This window comes from Neofelis nebulosa, chromosome 8, assembly GCF_028018385.1.
Source record: "Neofelis nebulosa isolate mNeoNeb1 chromosome 8, mNeoNeb1.pri, whole genome shotgun sequence".
Lineage (NCBI taxonomy): Eukaryota > Metazoa > Chordata > Mammalia > Carnivora > Felidae > Neofelis > Neofelis nebulosa.
Window position 1 is genome coordinate 17,475,061 of NC_080789.1, and position 19,761 is coordinate 17,494,821.

The 19,761-nt window shown below is 43.2% G+C and overlaps 1 protein-coding gene across 5 annotated transcripts in view; it reads left to right on the forward strand.

The window, feature by feature from the left end:
• The window catches only part of SLC41A2 (solute carrier family 41 member 2), a 125,749-nt gene extending 121,395 nt beyond the window's left edge, over nucleotides 1-4,354 (forward strand). For all 5 annotated transcript variants that reach the window (XM_058741552.1, XM_058741553.1, XM_058741549.1 and 2 more), the window contains one exon: nucleotides 882-4,354. In XM_058741552.1, coding sequence (XP_058597535.1) covers nucleotides 882-1,067 — 186 coding nt within the window. In that variant the 3' untranslated portion in view covers nucleotides 1,068-4,354. The remainder of the gene's footprint in view (nucleotides 1-881) is intronic.
• Nucleotides 4,355-19,761: the final 15,407 nt, after the last annotated feature.

The window sequence follows — 19,761 nt, forward strand, 5'->3', positions numbered from 1 at the left end:
CACTTGCGAGAAATAGAGAGGTTAAGCGACTTGCCTTCATCTGGCTAGTAGGTGACAGAGAAGTGCTCGTAGCCACTAAACTCTACTTGACGAGTTGTCCACAACCAGGGAACACTGACCTCTCTAGTCCCAAATCCCTTCTTACTAAAGGAATTTGAAAATTAGACAATCCTTCTACTCTAAATATTCGAAGAGAAAAATATCTGGTCCCAAAATTCAAAGCATTACAAACGTCTTCATATTCCTGATATCCTAGAAAGTGCTTACATATATCACCTTCGCATTTGAATAACCCTTTAATATATTTTGACTCTATGTCTAGATCTATAATACATCCATGTAGATGAGTCATTCCTCACTACACCTCCCTTCTAGTTACTGTCCTTACCATTGGCTGAAATTTCCCTTGAGAAGCCACCCATGGCCTTATAATTAGTGAGTGTGTGTGGTCAGTTCTCCATCTTTATTTCATTTGATATACCTTCAATAGGAGAAATGTTATTCCTTATTTTAGTTTTTATTTCCTTCTTTATATGCTTTTCTCAGGTTTACCATATAGAAAGAAGTTGAAACATTACAGTGATTTGGCAACTGCATAATACTATTCAATATAAGGATTAGTGGGATTTGGGGAAGCTTGAAGAAAATGAGAAGGTATATGAAAAGTGGAAGAAAAATGTTAATAACAGATACACACGCTATTTTTTCTTGTGAAAAGATGTTCTTGTCAGTTAAAGATTTCTTCTCTTCAAGCATGGTTCTTGACTTGACGCATGCTCTTCCTTTCAGAAAGCAGTGGTGTAGGATTATGGCCCAGTGGGCGTTTTGTCTACTGGGGTACGAATATCCAGGCAATAGAAGTAACCTCTGGTGTTTTCTAGGTGTTTACCTTGCTGTGGATTGCTGACTGGATGGTCCATCACTTCTGGAGGAAAGGAAAGGACCCGGATAGTTTCTCCATCCCCTATCTGACGGCATTGGGTGATCTGCTCGGAACAGCTTTGTTAGCCTTAAGTTTTCATTTTCTTTGGCTTATTGGCGATCGAGATGGAGACGTTGGAGACTAATAAGCCCTCAAACTGTTCTCAAGTTCCACGGAGGAAAACACAAGACAACCACTTATGACTCTTTTTCAAAACTCTTAAATCAGTAGTTTGACTTCTACCAGGGTAATCTTCAGTTGGCCCTGATTCAATTAAATGGCCTTAACATTTTTTTAAGGAATTTGTGTTAAAACCAGAATCAACAGTATTTGTGCTGCTTTTCATAGAATAAATGATAATTTGACATAGATGTAGACACAAGCTCAAGCTCTGAAATTAACAAAATAGGAAAGAATATAGGATGTTTACAGTGAAGAAGTTAAAAACCGCTGATGTAGCGGAAACGTGTTATTGTTTAACTTACAATGCCAGGTTCAAGGAAACAGAGCTCTACTTTAGCCTTTCTTGTCTCACAGATGTGTTGGACTGCAAATCCTACTACAAAATGAAAGAGACCCAACCCACCCTTTAATAGTTTTAACTATGCCCACCTCTCTGCTAGCCGAGAATACATGATCAATTACTAGCTCCCAACCTGACCTAAATATGTTCTGCTGAACATAAGATAAACTCACTTTTCCCTGTGCCAATGCTAATTTCAGCTCTGTAAAGTCTTCACAGGCTACTGTTTAAACACAGAATGACCTTGACGGATCTTTAAAGAAAGCAATGGGTCATTTTTGGTCATTGATTTATTAAAAGAATTTTGATCTTTTTAAGAAAACTTAATAGTCAATAACAAGAGAAAACGAGCTGCATTTATAGGGACGAGATGGTGTGAGAAATCCTGTGTGTGTGGAGGGTGGGGGGAGAGACAGAAGACAGACAGAGAAATGTTTGATGGAGTACTGAATCTTGGATTGTTGATAGCAAAGATCATAGTACTATTGGAATATTAGCATTATGTAGTTCTTTTTTTTTAATGTTTATTTATTTTTGAGATAATGCGAGAGACAGAGTGCAGGCAGCGGAGGGGCAGACAGAGGGAGACACAGAATCTGAAGCAGGCTCCAGGCTCCGAGCTGTCAGCCCAGAGTCCGACGCGGGGCTCAAACTCACGAACCGTGAGATCATGACCTGAGCCGAAGTCAGATGCTTAACCGACTGAGCCACTCAGGTGCCCTAGCATTATGTAGTTCTTAAACACATTTTATCGATATGCTTTTGTCATTTGGTCCAAAAATTTTGCTACTGCCCAGAATTTACTATTTATTACCTATATTAAAATGAATAGTTTTTTTCTTATTAAAAAAACCCCCTACAATTTAATATAACCTTGATATTATGAGACTTAGAATGAGCAAGTGATTCACTTGCTCTTCCAAAGAAGTCTATTGGAACTTTTAGGCTTACCATTTTAAAAGAGAAGTTGGTGGGTTACTTCAATTATTGGTCATGCCTGTACATATCATCTCTTTGCACAAGCTTATTTCTACATGGGAACTCTATCATATACACTGCTATGTTTCCTATATATTTTTCTAAAACCTGATCTATATTCCAAAACTTTACCAACTCTTTAGTTATTCAATAGGTAAGTGTTTTTATATCACATATAGTTCATTAAAAAAATTCAGTGGAATCTCTCCAGCCCATCAGATATCTAATAATTTAACTGATAAGGGGGGAAATGTACATTAATTTTGATCATTGTGGTTTAAATTGTGAGTTAGTGTTAATATTATATAAATAGTACATTGTTCATAAACGTTGGGGTAAGTATTCCTATTAAACTCTTTAAGGGGACTGTGGTGTAGAGTTATATATTTTTGCTTATTTTAAAACTTTAATTATTCCACTCTTCTGCCTTATAATGAATCTTCCAAGGCAGAGAACTGAACTAATTATAGAATTTCTCCTTTGGAGAGTTATAATGTCAAACAGTGAACATTCTTTTAAAAGAAAGAATGATTAAGTCAATGAATATTTAGCTGCAAAGATTTTTTTATTTGAAAAATCCATAAATAATTTCCTTGATTTTATTGTAAAGCTTTTGTAAATTACTTATTTACATCTGGACTGTATGATTCATAAGCATTTGTATTTCCTGATAGATTTCTATTTTGATTTGTAACATGAAAAAGTGCCCAGCAAACCATACTTTTAAAGCATTTACCATCATCTTTAGTGCATTACATATTCTGAAGCGCATTCAAATACACTATGTTAGATAGTACTCACAACAGTACCTGTGAAATAGGTCAGGTGGATACTTTTATCTGTGTTTTGCAGCAGAAGAAACTGAAGTGCAGAGAAGTTACACTTCTAAAGTTGCCTGGGTGCAGGGTGCCCGAATCAGGACTAAAATCTGGGTCTCTGGCCCCCTGAGCCAGTACTCTTTCTATGACCCCTGGGTGTACCAAGAGTACCTAACTAATTAACTGACTGGAAATAGACTGAAGCATCAGGATTTTCTAAAATAGGATAGAGTGTTGCTACATCTTTCAGGTTTCAGACAGGGAAACCTCCATTTACTAGATCGTAATGCTAAGGATAGCCAACTCTAAATTATTCATGCTCCTAAGACCAAGGAAAACACCAATAAATGAAGACTTCAGAATAAAGAACAATGCCTTATTTCATTGAACATTTAGTTGCCACCCCCTTCCCAGATTTAACCATTTTCCATAGATGCTAATAAATAACCAACATGACTGATTGGAGTTCTGTCTCCTTTCTCTTTAGCTATCCAATCTTGGTTACAGCAACAAAATGTCTAAAAAGGCATGTCAAAGGGGAAAAATAATAATAAAGACATGGAAAAATCAGTTACCAATTAGATCACTTAATTTATAAGATGGATGTAGATTCCTTTAAAAAAACTTTTTACTGGTTTTCTATAAGCCTTTGCATGAGTATGCAACCAATAAGCTGACTTATTTACCCACAAAATAATTTATTTTCAGTCTTATATTATGTAAATTGACAGTATTTATTTTTATACAACATAAAAGCTTCTACTCTCCAAACTTCTTCCTTTCACTAATTTATCACACGCTTTATTTATACAGAAATCATCTTTTTTAAGACATATTTTTATTCTTGCTCACTATTTTTTTTTCTTTAAAAAATAAAGTTTAGAACCTGATAAAATGGAAACTTGTGATAATGTATCCTCTGGGAGACATCAAGAGTTTCGCATCATAGACTATCAGTGACGTAGCCAAAAGAAGTACGTTTTCAAACTCTTTCAGTAACTGGGCTTCCTTGCCTTATAAAGTATGTATGGTCTAGTATACCCATTTATAATGGGCATCTGCCATCTTTGAATTGTTGTAAACTCAAATAAGAATAAAATTTAAGAAATATTACCCAGTCTTGTTGTACTTCTTGATAACCTAGATGGACATCAAGCCTGTGTGGAACTCACCCAGAAGAGACCAGGGTGATGTACGTATATTTGTTGTATTTGTGAGTATAATACATTAGGCTCTGACCGTACCTAGACCTCCAAACCATTGCTTTACCACCTTTTCACTATAGAGTACTCTTCTCATTTTTCAGCTTAGATCCCTGGGTCCGTCAATCCATACATCCTCAACTGCCTCCTTCAGACACCCGGGGCAGCCCTGGTTAAATACAGCTCTCTGCCTCTGCTTTGCCTGCACTTGAGCAGTTCGATATGGTTCGTGAAAAACACACGACGGCTCGGACAGATCTTTACATTTATAACCTCAGATGTCGAGTAGTTAACTCCCACTGCCCAGCAGCCTACTGTATTTCTCTAATTACTTCACTCTCTGGAGATCAGGCTTTTGTCTCCAACACTGAAAGTAGACCTGTCAAGGTCACCAACAGTCTCCATGCTGCCAAATCCAGCTATCAGTTGCCAGCAAGAATTCTTACCTTATTCAGTCCCTACAAGTATTTGACAGTCTCCTTCCTCCTTGAAATGCTTTCTTCATTTAGCTTCCCAGAAGAAACTCTGCCTCTTTCTTTCCTACGTCACCGAAAGCCTCTTCTGTGTCTTGCTGGTTGGTCCTCCTCAATCTCTACATTCTGGAATGCCCTACAGCTCAGTTTTGATGACCTCTTCTATCTACCCTTTCTAGAGGACTGCACTCATCTCATTGTTTCAAATGCCATCTGTACCGATTATTCTCAAATATATTCCTCCAGCCCAGGCCTCTCACCTGAGTTCCAGACCTGTATTTTCACACGCCTGCTGGACAACGCCACTCGAACAACTACGAGGTATCTCAGACATTGGAACAACACCATCAACCACTTAGCCTGACTGACCCAAAGAGACCACTATAGCAACAACTACAGAATAGGGCTCATCTCCTTAATATATGAAGAAATCTAGAAACCAGAAAGGAGGAGACCAACTACCCAATAGTTTTGGGTATTTACTCTCTGACCCTTTCTACACAAAAAAGGTGACCTACCCTGTTTCAGAGTGAATTCCTCAAATTTTCTTCTTTTTTTTTTCCTTAATTTTTTTGTTTATTTTTGAGAGACAGACGGTATGAGCGGGGGAGGGGCAAAGAGAGAGGGAGACACAGAAGCAGGCTCTAGGGTCTGAGCTGTCAGCACAAAGTCCAACGTGGGGTCAAACCCACAAACTGAGATCATGACCTGAGCCGAAGGCAGATGCTTAACCGAATGAGCCCACCCAGGCGCTCCTCAAATTTTATTGCTAAGTCTCCCTCACATACCTGGGACTAGCTGGGATCAGCAGTGTGACCCAGGCGGGGCACCCCAAGCTGAAACCAGTCCTATTTGGGCTCCAGTTGCCAGAAGCACCTCACAGATCCGTAAGTCACTGCCCAATGCCCGAGACCAGCCTGGGCTGACAGTGGGCCCGGTTCCTGCTGCTTCTGTTCAGGGAAAGCCCCTTGTAAGGGGTTGACTAGATGCCTCTAGGAAGTCAGAGACTCCGCCTGTGGGGTAGCCCCAGGGCTTGAGGGGTGGCCCTGGTTCCAAGAAGGCAACATGGTAGACCAGTCACTCTCACCGGCCAGAATGACAATGAGTCGCTGGAATGATGCTGACATTGATTTGGAGCGACTCTCACATCACACACAGGACAAGTGCAGAGCTCTGGGCCACTGACAGTCACTTCACAGCTAACCCTTGGACTTGAACCTTAGATCTCTTTTGTTAGCCTTCGGACTATGGGATCACCTCTGGTCTGCAGCACTGAAGCGTGACGGTGGTGGCAGGCACCCTTTACCCGTGTGCCCTCGCTGCTTGCATCCAGGAAGGTCTCCCCAACCTCTTGCAGGCTCTGTGCCACATGTCAGGCAGTCCACTGGAGGTGACCACTCCTTTCTCCTCAGATGGCTTTCAAGCCCCACAATTGGCCCTCCCAGTTGACATCCTGTCTTGCCTTCCGTTGGTGAGATGATGCCGAGCTCTTCCCGGTCAGTCTTAAATTGTACTGGACAAGGAACAGCCATTCATTGTGTTGATGGTACCATTCTTCTCAATCTGCTGGCCCTTGCCTCGCCTCCCTGCTGGTGACAGTGTGTGGAAGGCAGGGGCTGTTAAAGAAATATTCAATGACACTTATTAACAATGGTAAGGGAGACCTTATTCAGGGCCATCGTGATAGGTATAGGGACCACTGCAATGGGATGTCACAGTGGGGGACAGAGATGGGGCTCAACTCCGAATACAGCATGGGCAAGTGGGAATTTGTAACCAAGGAGCAGGGTGGGGGTCAGTGGATGAAAAATTACTGAGAGGAAACATCAGGGGTGAGGGGGATTCGGCCTCAATGGATCTAACAGGATTCTTGCTGCAGGCAGGCTGAGGTGATCAGACATCACCTGCCAGGGGGGCGGGGGTGGGAGGGAGGATGAGGGGCCCCATCAGATATTGAGGTCTGATCAGATATCAAAGGTGGGGGGTTCTGGTTAAACTGACTTAGCAGGGTTCTTGCTAGAACTGGATTTTACAAGGAAGTACATACACGGACCTAGAAGTTTCAGGGGCCTGACTAGAGTTTGACTCTTTGTCAGGGTGCAGTCGACACTGAAAGAAATCACATCTAAAATTGATCTACATCTACAGTCTGAAAGTTCAAGAGAAGACACGGTTGAAAGGTGTGCTGTTCTACATTTATGCTATAAGATTCCAAATGGTAAATTTGACATGAGAAAACATCACCATTCACATTTTCCTGCACACTTGAAATAAGACTAGTTACCAGCAGCAAAGGACAGTAAACAACCTTTGAGAAAGTCACTGGAAGCCAGTATTCACGGGGGAGTGAGGTGGGGAAGACGGATGCTGTAGCCACATGGCAAGTGTTGGAAACAGGGTTAAACAAATGATATCAGGGGACTGAAAACTGTACAGGCACACCTCGGAGACACTGCAGGTTCCAGACCACCACAATAAAGCAAATACTGCTGTTGGGAAAATAAAGTTATGCACCATCAGATGGCCGAAGGGACTAACGTAAGTTCTAGTTCTAGCTTAGACACTCCTCTTCCGGGTTCTTCCTGCCCTGCTTGCCGTGTGCACCAAATTACTATCAATGCGGAAGCAACGGGCTATAAATTGTCCCCTGCGCTTGTGCTCGGGACTCAGGTCTCTGGAGAAGGATCTCCTCTGAGCCTGCTGGTGTAACATAAGCCTCCCGCCTTCCAAGATCTCCAAGCGCCGCTTACGTTTTCCACCAGATCCAGCATGGTTCCATAACACTGCAATAAAGCGAGTCAAATGAGTTTTAGTTTCCCAGTGCATATAGAAATGATGTTTACACTGTTTAGTCTGTAGTCTGTTACGTCTGCAATAGTATTTATGTCTTTGAAAAACTGTGTATACCTTAATTAAAAAATACTTTACTGGGGCGCCTGGGTGGCTCAGTTGGTTAAGCATCTGACTCTTGGTTTCAGCTCGACTCATGACCTCGTGGCTCAGGAGTTTGAGCCCCTCATCGGGCTCCATGCTGATGGTATGGAGCCTGCTTTGGATTCTCTCTCTCCCTCTCTCCCTGCCCGCTAGCGCTTTCTGTCTCTCAAAAGAAATAAACTTTAAAAGAAAGTACTTTCTTGCCAAAACTGCTAACCCACATCTGAGCTTTCAGCAAATCTTCATCTTTTTGCTGGTAGAGGGTCTTGCCTTGATGTTGATGGCTGCTGACTGACTGGGGCGCTGGCTGCGGAAGGTTGGGGTGGCTGTGGCAGTTTCTTAAGACAACAGTGAAGTCTGTCACATCGGTTGATTCATCCATTCGCAAATGATTTCTCTGTCACATGCGATGCTGTCTGATAGCATTTTACTCACAGTAGAACTTCTTTCAAAATTGGAGTCAATCCTCTCAAACACTGCCACTGCTTCATCAATTAAGCTTATGTAATATTCTAAATCCTTCGCTGTAATGTCGACAGTCTTCACAGCGTCTTCACCAGGAATAGATTCCAGTTCAAGCCACCACTTTCTTTGCTCACCCATAAGAAGCAACTCCTCATCTCTTCAAACGTTATCATGAGATGGCAGCAATTGAATAGTAATCATTTAAAAGTTTGAAACACTGCAGGAATTGCCAAAATGTGACACAGAGACAGGAAGTAAGTGACTGCTGTTGGGAAAATGGCGCCGGTAGACTTGCCCGAAGCAAGTCTGCAAACCTTCAATTTGTAAAAAACAAAACAAAACAAAACCACCAGCAACAAAAAAGCACAGTATCTGTGAAGCACAACAAAGCCAAGCGCAATAAAGGTATGCCTGTAAAATGACTCAATCTGCATTTTGGTCAAGTTAACTTGTATTCCATGAACGACCCTGAGCCTAAAGTCCCACGTGGATTGAACCTGCTTCATTGTGATGGTAAAACTAAAAGCTTTAATGGTGATTTCCAGAAGGTTTTGTCCTCCCAAAGGCACAAGTCAGGTAGCTTTGGTATGTAAGTCCCCTCTGTCTTGGTTCTTCTCTTGGTGAATCAACAGTTGATTCTCATAGTAGCTGTTAGGACATTACCATCATTACATACACAGTGTGAGTGTGTGCACACGCGCATGTGTGTGCCTGCGTGCGTGTGCATGTGCGTGCAGTTTGTACCCGATCATGTCGGGACTTGACGCTGTGATTGCATACAGTGGTATACCTCATCACCAGGAGCACCAGGAACGGAGCTGACACCTACTACCGCCTAGGATTTGTTAGGTGGTTCCTCTAGAAAGGACATCATTTGAATAGGGGACTTTGTTGCTGTTGCTATGAATAAGTGCTCAGGATACATTCATTGCGACGTGTTTTTAAAAAAACGATTACTTGGGTTGTGATTCACTAGTGCCTGAATGGTTTCTGCTAATAGCACGTCAGAAGTTGAATATAACAAAATGCGAGATGCCTGTTTATAGAGCAAAGAGCTTACGATAGATGCTAATCAGGGTTGGCACAATCTTGTGATTTCATATAGCTTAATAATATTAAAGAGACAGGTTTTCTGGGCCCCAGTGAAAGCTGATCTAAACCATGAGTGAAGTTAACAAGCTTGTCTTAAGGGCCACATGTGAAGCCACTCCTGCCCTTAGCATTGAGGAGTGTCCAAAGGATGAAATGAGGCACTTGTGGTTCATGGCAAATGATCTGTGAAAGGGCCAAGAATTTCCATGTGAGAAAACTCATAGCAGTTCTTGATAAGAGTAAAAGCTGCAAATAAATTAGATGTCCAACAGTAGAGGGATGGTTTAAAAAAATTATGGCACACAATTTGCAAAATATATGTAAAATATTTATCACCGTGCACAATCGTATTTTCCAAAAACATCTAATGACACGGGGGAAATCCTCACCGTGTAAGTGGAAAAACATCAGGATATACGCAGGTTTATTTACGGTGGATTGCCTTCCATCATCGCCCTCACCCAGGACCAAGGAGAAACAAAAAAGTCACTTGGGTTTATCAATTTTCCTGCTAATTTAATGCAAGGAAATGAATACAATTCCGGGCAGGGAGAAGTCAGTATCTCAGGAAGGAAACGAACCCTCACGAAGGTTAGGTCTATAATTTCAGAGCTTCTAAACCAATCAGAACTCCACTGAATTCATACCGCCAGGGTCTCCATCTCAACCCCCACAAGCTTGTGTCCGCCATCACTGAGCCCTGTGCTCACTGCTGCCCCTGATGGAGCCAACAGGAACTGCAAAAAGAACAGCGACCTGAAGGTAGCGCGCAAGCTGTGAAATTTGCAAAAGGGGCGGGATTTAGTGAGCTTGTTATTTCTAGGGGATGAATGGCCGTGTACTCAAGGGAAAAAGAGGAGTTTCGGGAAACCAAGAGAAGGGAGAGGAGGGAAGAATTCAGGTATGAGTGAAGTTCACATGGCACAGCCCGGAAGACCTAGCCAGTCTTTCTCACTGCTGCACATTACAGTCACCCGAGTGCCTAAAACGAACCCTGATCCCCCGACCTCACTAATGGAGTCCGCTGTGGGGCCTGGGCACCCAATGGTCCTAGTGCAGATGGCAGGAGCGGTACAGTACAAGTATAGGAAGCCAGGCATGCTGCTTATCAGCTTCTCCCTCTCTCCCCATATGACTAAAGCAACTGTTGAATCATTCGTTGAAGGACTTCCAACCTTCTTTGGGGGAGGGTATATCTGCTCCAGGGAAAGGGTCACTGGGGAGGCTAGCCTCTTGTCCCTCCTTGAGTGAACCATGGCAGCCCCCTTGGACCGCTTGAACATCAGGAGGCGTCAAGTGAAGGCCTGACTCACAGTGCCTTTGAGCTGGAGGACTAGTGGCTGGGGGGGTGGGGAAGAAAGGTAAGAAATATATGTGTGATATGTAGCTGTGCATTTTTTTTTTTTTTTCAACGTTTTTTTTTTTTTTTTTTTTTTTTTTTTTTTTTATTTAGTTTTGGGACAGAGAGAGACAGAGCATGAACGGGGGAGGGGCAGAGAGAGAGGGAGACACAGAATCGGAAACAGGCTCCAGGCTCCGAGCCATCAGCCCAGAGCCTGACGCGGGGCTCGAACTCACGGACCGCGAGATCGTGACCTGGCTGAAGTCGGACGCTTAACCGACTGCGCCACCCAGGCGCCCCTATGTAGCTGTGCATTTTTAAGAGATTGGAAGGAAACACCAAAATAATAACATTGGTTATCTTATGGTGGTATTTTAGATGATTTTCTTTTCTGTTCATTCTTCTCTATATTTATAAGTTTTTCTTCAGCAAACATGTATTGTTATTGTTGGATTTTTTGAAAGCTATATGTCCTGCCGAAAAAGCAACCTTGGCCTTCCAAAAGTATGTTCTAAATGGGGTTTTCAAGGGAAATTTTCTGGTGCAGTATTCACTTGGCTTTAGTGGTTATGACAGAGGGTATCTCTATGCTTAGCGTGTTCTCATCACCTAGGCTACCAGCTGTCACTGTCATTAGAGCTAACATTAAGTTGATTGACATCATCACAGGATCGTGACTTAAGGATTTCCTGCATCCTTGTAAGGTGAGCAAGTAATACCTTCTGTGTGAAATAGTCAGGAACACACAGGACAAGAGCTCTTTGCTATATTTTCTAGGCTTCAAAATCCTCTATCAGACATATATTGGACAATATATATTCTTTTTTTTTCCAATTTTTTTAAACGTTTATTTATTTTTGAGAGACAGAGAGAGAGACAGAGAGAGAGAGAGCACGAGTGGGGGAGGGGGAGAGAGAGAGGGAGACACAGAATTCGAAGCAGGCTCCAGGCTCTGAGTTGTCAGCACAGAGCCCGAAGTGGGGCTCGAACCCACGAACAGCAAGATCATGACCAGAGCTGGAGTGGGAGAGTCAACCGACTGAGCCACCCAGGCGACCCGGGCAATATCTAGTCTAACTTGTTTTATGAGTGTTACATATCATGGTATCTCCTTAAGCCCTGGTGTGCAACGAAATAGAGGCAAATACAACTTCAGTTTCTATGTTGCCTCCTACTTCTGATCAGATTATTGGTGTAGGCGGTCTTTGATCCAACCATATCAATCACCTCCATCGGAATATGCCATTAGAAGTAAGGTGGTGCCTCAAGCCTATTAACAATAGATGCCCACAAAAGCAAAGGATTAAAAATATGGACATTTGGGGCCCATTTAGTCTGGTAAGTGGAGATGACTTGATTAGCTGGAGGAGATGTTGGCTTCTGAAGCTCCTATAGCTCAAATGACAAATGTCCTTCTCTTTCACCTTGGTGATGGAGAAACACAGGTAGGGTTGATTTTGAGCTTTAATTCACAGATATTATGGAGCATTTACATGAGGAAGAAATTTAGACTTCTTGGTCATTTATCCAGAAGGTTGAATCATTTCAGGGCAAAGGAAAATGTGGTTTAGGGGCCTCAGAGTAATTGGCACATTAACCATCCTGCAGAAATTTAAAACTATTCTGTGTGGGTTAATGGGTACGATTAACACCAAAATTAGATACCATATGTAAGTAATTGAGGCTATTTAACACAGCTATTGACCATATACATCTCTGGACTGTAGAGCAGGTAGTCTTAGAATTCATTAGAGAGTGTGATTAGCAAGCCTTTATTGGATTTCATTATTGGCTCCAGAGCAGATCTGTATGGGAAACACCTCGGTAAGTAGTTTTCTGAGAATTCCTGAGTGGCCAGTTTGAATCTCAGCATCCGGTTTAAAGTGGGTAAAGATGTATTGTCTTTTAAAAAAAAATTTTTTTTTTTAAATTTTAACGTTTATTTATTTTTGAGACACAAAGAGAGCACAAACAGGGGAGGGGCAGAGAGAGAGGGAGACGCAGAATCCGAAGCAGGCTCCAGGCTCTGAGCCATCAACCCAGAGCCCGACGCGGGGCTGGAATTCACAAACCGCGAGATCATGACCCGAGCTGAAGTCGGACACTTAACCGACTGAGCCACCCAGGTGCCCCTAAAAAAATTTTTTTAATTTACATCCAAATTAGTTAGCACATAGTGCAACAATGATTTCAGGAGTAGATTCCTTAAGCCCCTTAGCTGTTTAGCCCATCCCCCCTCCCACAACCCCTCCAGTAACCCTCTGTTTGTTCTCCATATTTATGAATCTCTTCTGTTTTGTTCCCCTCCCTGTTTTTATATTATTTTTGTTTCCCTTCCCTATGTTCATCTGTTTTGTCTCTTAAAGTCCTCATATGAGTGAAGTCATATGATTTTTGTCTTTCTCTGACTAATTTCACTTAGCATACAATGGCAAGATTTCCTTCTTTTTGATTGGCAAGTGATACTCCATCGTGTATATATACCACATCTTCTTTATCCATTTATCCATTGATGGACATTTGGGCTCTTTCCATACTTTGGCTATTGTTTTTTTTTTTATTTTTTAAAAAAATTTTTTTTTTTCAACATTTTTAATTTATTTTTGGGACAGAGAGAGACAGAGCATGAGCGGGGGAGGGGCAGAGAGAGAGGGAGACACAGAATCGGAAACAGGCTCCAGGCTCCGAGCCATCGGCCCAGAGCCTGACGCGGGGCTCGAACTCACGGACCGCGAGATCGTGACCTGGCTGAAGTCGGACGCCTAACCGACTGCGCCACCCAGGCGCCCCACTTTGGCTATTGTTGATAGTGCTGCTATAAACATTGGGGTGCTTGTGTCCCTTCGAAACAGCACCCCTCTATCCCGTGGATAAATGCCTAGTAGTGCAATTGCTGGGTCGTAGGGTAGTTCTATGTTTAGGAACCTCCATACTCTTTTCCAGAGTGGCTGCACCAGCTTGCATTCCCATAAAGACGTATTTTCAATGCAGATTCACTCCATCAAACTAAACTTAATCTCATCATATTCTCTGTCTCTCCGTTCTCTCCACCCCTCTCCAATCTTTCATGGCTCCCCTTTGTCCCACCCTCAAATGAACTTTTCTGCCCAGACATCAAGGTCCTTCATAATTCTCCCCATCACTCATTGCACTCGGACACAAGTGTTTGCTGGTGTTAGGGCCAGCCTTTCCATTCTCCACTTTATCAGCTGAGCTCAGTTCCTACCTTCCTCCATGGCTGACTCCCATCTATCACTGGACAAAAAACCATTTATTGAGAAAAAGGGAGCCAGAAGGAGGTAAGCCCATGGTAGAGAGGAGGAGAAGTGATGAATATTTGAATCTGGGAGGAGGGCAGTTGTGATAAAAAGCTTACCTGACATCTAATCAGGCTGAACCTTTGAGCAAAGGTTTTCAATGCTAGCTGACCATTAGAATCACCGGGAAGCTTTTATAAACCGCTGCCACCTGGTTCCACACCTAGAGATTCTGATTTAATTGCACTGAGGTGGGGCCCAGGCAGCTACATGTTTTCACGGCATCCAGGGGATTCTAAAAACGGCTTGGTTAAGAACTCCTCAAGAGCGTGGCTTCTCATACTTTGATGTACAGATACATCCGAGGAGTGGGGGTCAGGAGGATTTTGTTACAATGAAGATTCCGGTTCAGTAGGTTTGGGGTGAGGCCTGACATGGTGCAGTCCCAAGAGGTCCCCAGGTGCTGCTAATGCTGCTGGTTTCTGGACCACACTGGGCAGCAAGGCCAGCATTGTGGAGCCGGAATAGGACCCAAAGAAAACGTTTCGCAGCCCCAAACAAATCGAGATAAAGCCCAAGTGCTGTGACACTGAGTCTGTGCACAATAGGGTGGTAACGATCATTTGAATGCAGGGGAAATATAATACAGGTTCCCCCAGACCTCCCCAGCCGGTGCGTTACAAGCAAGGTCTTTTTGTGTTTACAGCACATACACAAATGATTCCTGCTTATTACTCAACTTATATGTCAGAATCTGCAGCTCCTTTCCCTTCTAAGTCCCACCAGGTGATTTCTAGGTGTCCCTGGGGGTCTCACTCCACTTCAACCGCAGCCCAGCCTCTCAAGCCTCTTCAGCTGGGGATCGCCTTGTTCATGCTCAAAGCTCAGGACACCTCTCGAGGAAGGGTGTTCCTGCGGCTGGTGCCAGGCCCTGCTCGGATCCCACCGCTCTGGAGGCGCTGTCCCCCCGGGGATCCCAGTGCCGCAGAACTCCGCGAGGCCAGAGCAGATCTCCGTCCAGGGCAGCGCTGGGCAGCGTCTACACAGCAGTTGATTGCCTCGTGCTGAATCTCGCTTCCTGCAGCGTCAGCCTGCATCTCCTTGGAAATGGCATCAGACTCTCCCTGCCGCCGCTCTCCTAGCCTGATCCACGGGCTGGCACACAGACATCATCTCTGTCTTGGCACAAGCAGAAGAATGTAAATTGGCTCCAAACAGAAAAATCTGCCTCTTGGAATCGAGTTCCCTGCCCGAAGAAGTTTTAAAGTAGGAGCAAGATGGCCAGTGCTGACGAGCGGAGTGGGCCAGTGTTTCCTAATTTCCCTGTTTTTTTGGTGGGAGCATCACCGTTTTGGGATTGTTTCAAGATGCATGCGGAAATTCAAACAATTAAGCAATGAGACATTTAAACAATGTTGGATTAAACCATTAAAATTCCAAGAATGTGGAGATTCGGCCTTGCTCCGCATCCCTAGTCCCCCTGCTCACAGGTAAGCCACCTGGACGCTTAGTGCCAGTCGTGCTGTCTTGCGGCTCTAAACTATGTGCTTCTCCCTCTGCTTCACGATTTCTTGGTTGTCAGCAATTATCTACTAATCACCGACGTGAAAATCTACAGTTCGATTCACTGACACGATCTCCTTTTCTAACCCCTTCCTCCTGATTTTGTTGGTTGTGTTTTTTATTATTTTTTGTAATGTTTATTTATTTTTGAAAGGGAGAGCGTGAGCAGGGGCAGGGCAGAGAGAGAGGGAGACAGAGGATCCGAAGCTGGCTCCACGCTGACAGCAGAGAGGCTCACGTGGGACTCCAGCTCATGGACCATGAGATCATGACCTGAGCTGGAGTCGGACACGGAACCGACTGAGCCGCCCAGGTGCCCCTGGTTGTGTTTTTAATGACCGGTTCTTATTTTGGGTATTTTGAAAATTTAAGTAACGTGCTTAAACTTCTGTTTCTCAATCCCTCATCTCTAGATGTTGGTTTCTTATTTACCAATACGTAATATGAGGGCATCGGCACCCCTGCCTACTCCTCCACACCTCCCTCTTTCTCCAAGTCCTGTTAACCGTGTTATCAAGTTTATCTAAACAACATCAAAGGTTCAGAAATAGCCAAAGTAGAACCGATGAATCACTGAAGTGGTGATCAGTAAAAAATTTATCGTGCACACAGCACAAAGGACAGTTTGCAAACCGGGAGCTCGCAAACCAAAACACAGAAGGAGGCTCAGAGATACTATGGTTATGAAGCAGCTTCTATAATGAGAAAGCAGTGACTGCTCATTCTTCACATCGATTGTTTACAATATTAGAATTCTCCCAAATGATAGGGAATTGGCCAGTGGTTAGCTCATATCAAACCAGGAAAGCAGTTTAAGTTGTGCTCATGATTTCCAGAGGCATACACAAGAAATAACCCAGGTCAAGTTAGCCTTGCAAAATAAGCTAAATTAAGCTCTGCTTGTATGCCTAAACTGGTTTTGTCTGGTCTGGTCTCTGTTTGTTTTTGATTTTAACAAGGAAAAACAGAGTTTAGAAAGTTATGTTTAAATAAACAGTGTTTAATGAAGGACTGGGACAGGTTGACTGGACGCACAGAATAGGAAATCTGTCCTATGGCAGGCATGGCTCTCCAAGGGGAGATTCCAAGAGTCAAGGGCAAATCGATTCTCTTCCCTTAAACGCCATCAAATACTGAACTGTTTATGTCACTGAAACATTTAGTGTCACTGAAAAGGAACACTGGGTATGTTTAGTTTGTTTTACTTTTGGAATGAATACTCTTGTACAGTTTTTCCTCCCTGGTGTTTAAAAATTATCTTCTTTCTTGATGAGAGAAAAAAAAGTACCCTATCGTTAATATCTTCCAGCTGTTTAATACATTTTGCGTGCGCGCATATACACAGACTTCTTTCTAGGACTATTTTCATAGAAGTTATCCTGGGTTTACATTTCCTTACCCGCTTTAGTTAGCTTCACTGTTCTTGGGGCTGATGCATTCTTTCTTCAATGTACTTTTCCTTTTTTTAAAAAAACATTTTTTAAAGTTTATATATTTATTTTGAGAGAGACAGAGAGGGCCAGCAGGGAAGGAGCAGAGAGAGGCAGGGGGTGGGGGCGAACAGAGGATCCGAATCGGGCTCCACACCGACAGCAGAGAGCCTGATGTGGGGCTTGAACTCACGAATTGCGAGACCATGACCTGAGCCGAAGTCGGACGCTTAACCGACTGAGCCACCCAGATGCCTCATTCCTTTTTTTTCTTTTTAAGTTTGTTTATTTATTTATTTTGAGAGACAGAGAATGAGCAGGGAGAGGGCAGGGAGAGAGAGAGAGAGAGGAGAGAGGAGAGAGGAGAGAGAGAGAGAGAGAGAGAGAGAGAGAGAATATCCCAAGTAGGCTCCACACTGTCACTGTGGGGCCCAGAGTGGGGCTCCAACCCATGAACCGCGAAATCATGACCTGAGCCGAAATCAAGAGTCGGAGGCTGAACCGACTGAGCCACCCCGGCACCCCAATGTGTTTTTCCTTTTGCTGCCGTAGTTCCCTAAATTACTTTTTCAAAATAAAGCACCACGGTGTTGGCATGTCTGAAAATGCGCTTTTCCGCATCTGAGTTCTTATGTGTCTGAAAACGTATTATGCTCCCCTAACATCTGATGAATGTTTTGATTAAGTCTACATTTAAAATCCTTTTCCTCCAGAACTTTGAAGACCATTCTCTACCGCCATCAAGAATTTAAGCATCACTGAAAAGGAAGTAGGGTCGCCAGGACTAAGCCCGACTGCCGGCTTGAGCTCCTGGCCCTGCCACCTGCTAGCCGTGCAACCATGGGTAAGTTTCTCAGTATTTTTACCCAATAAATGATAATGATGATGAATCGAAGGACTGTTGTGAGGATTAAATCACTTAGCTAATATATAGAAAGTGAAGGGGGTGCAGGTAGTAAGCCCTACGGAAATGTAAGCTCCCTTAAAAAAAAATTAGCTTTATCATCATCATCATCTTAACATTTATCCTGGTTGTTCCGATGTGTCATGATGTTATGGCCGTGGGAATCTTTTTGTGCTCCATGAACTTGATAATTTGAAGACCCTTTCAAGTATCTTCCTTTAGTTCTGGGAATTGTAAAATGTTTTATAAATAATTTTATGCCATCCACTTTCTCTCTTTTCTCTTTCTCAGTGGTCTTGGTTAAATGTAGGCCCTTTTGGATGACGATAATGTATGTGTTTCTTATCTTTTTTTTCCCCCTCAGATTTTCCATTTCTTTGTCATTTTGTTCTATATTCAGGGAGACTTTCTCATCTATTTCTTCCACTTGATTTATTACATTCTAAATTTCTACATTCATGTCATTAATTATCACAAATGGCTTCTGGTTCTGTGCTGCTTCTGGTTAGCAATTTGGAGTTTTTAATGGATGTAATAACTATCCATATCTCTTTGTAGTGCTTAGGTTTGTTTTATGATCTACAATTTCCGCTAAATTATCTCAGTTCCTTCTAGAATGTAGAAGGACCCTAGTGCTTTATAGATGCCTCACTTCTTTTGAACAATCTCCTTGTATTTTAAATTTTTTTTTTCAACGTTTTTTATTTATTTTTGGGACAGAGAGAGACAGAGCATGAACGGGGGAGGGGCAGAGAGAGAGGGAGACACAGAATCGGAAACAGGCCCCAGGCTCCGAGCCATCAGCCCAGAGCCTGACGCGGGGCTCGAACTCACGGACCGCGAGATCGTGACCTGGCTGAAGTCGGACGCTTAACCGACTGCGCCACCCAGGCGCCCCTCTCCTTGTATTTTAATCCTTTTCCATGATATTAATTACACCCTCCCATCATTGACATTAAAAAAAATCACATTTTGCAACTCCCTGTAACTAGGGCATAGACTTTGATTTGGCCACTCAGAATATGCTCCTTTGAGAAGTTTGATTCTAAAGTTAGTTGCAGGAGGAAATGGCCAGGACACCTGACATCTGTTTTGCACTGGGGGGGACAGTGCCAACATTTCTTTGGAATCTGCAGCAGGGGCAACAGCAGATCCCTTACCGGACTAGGTCTGCAGTATGGTTCTGGGAGACGTTCCTGGAGAGTCAGCCCAGAGTTGATTCCTCTAGTCCTTTAAAAGATTGTCGAAGATGCTTAACACGCGATGACAAGTACTTTCCTGATAACGACTTTCCAGCTGAATTTATTCCCCATGTTCCAGATTTGTTTCAAACTGCTCAGATGGCCTTGCCACGTAGACGTTCAATGAACCCCACCTCTTGGTATTCATGTCCTTGTGTAATCCTCTTTCACTGAGTGTGGGCAGGCTGGGCATATTGGCTCACTTCTAGATTAGAATATGGCAGACATATATATGACATATAAGGGATGTCACCTCTGAGATTCCATAATAAAAAGAGCATGGCTTCCGTTTTGGGTGCTCACTCTCTCTGGCTCACTCTTGGATCATTCACCCTGGGGAAAAAACCAACTGCTATGTCATAAAGCAGACATGTGGAGAGGCCTACATGGCAAGATTCCAAGGCCTACAAAAATCCATGTGAGTGAGCTAGGAAGTAGACTTCCTCAGTCTCATTTGAGCTTTCAGATGAGACCACAGCCCAGCCAGGAACTTGATGGCAATCTCATGAGAAACCTTGAGCCAGAGGCACCCAGCTAAATAGCACCTGATATCCGACTCACTGAAACTGTGACATAATAAATGTTTGGTGTTCAACAGCATTTTTCACAGAACCAGA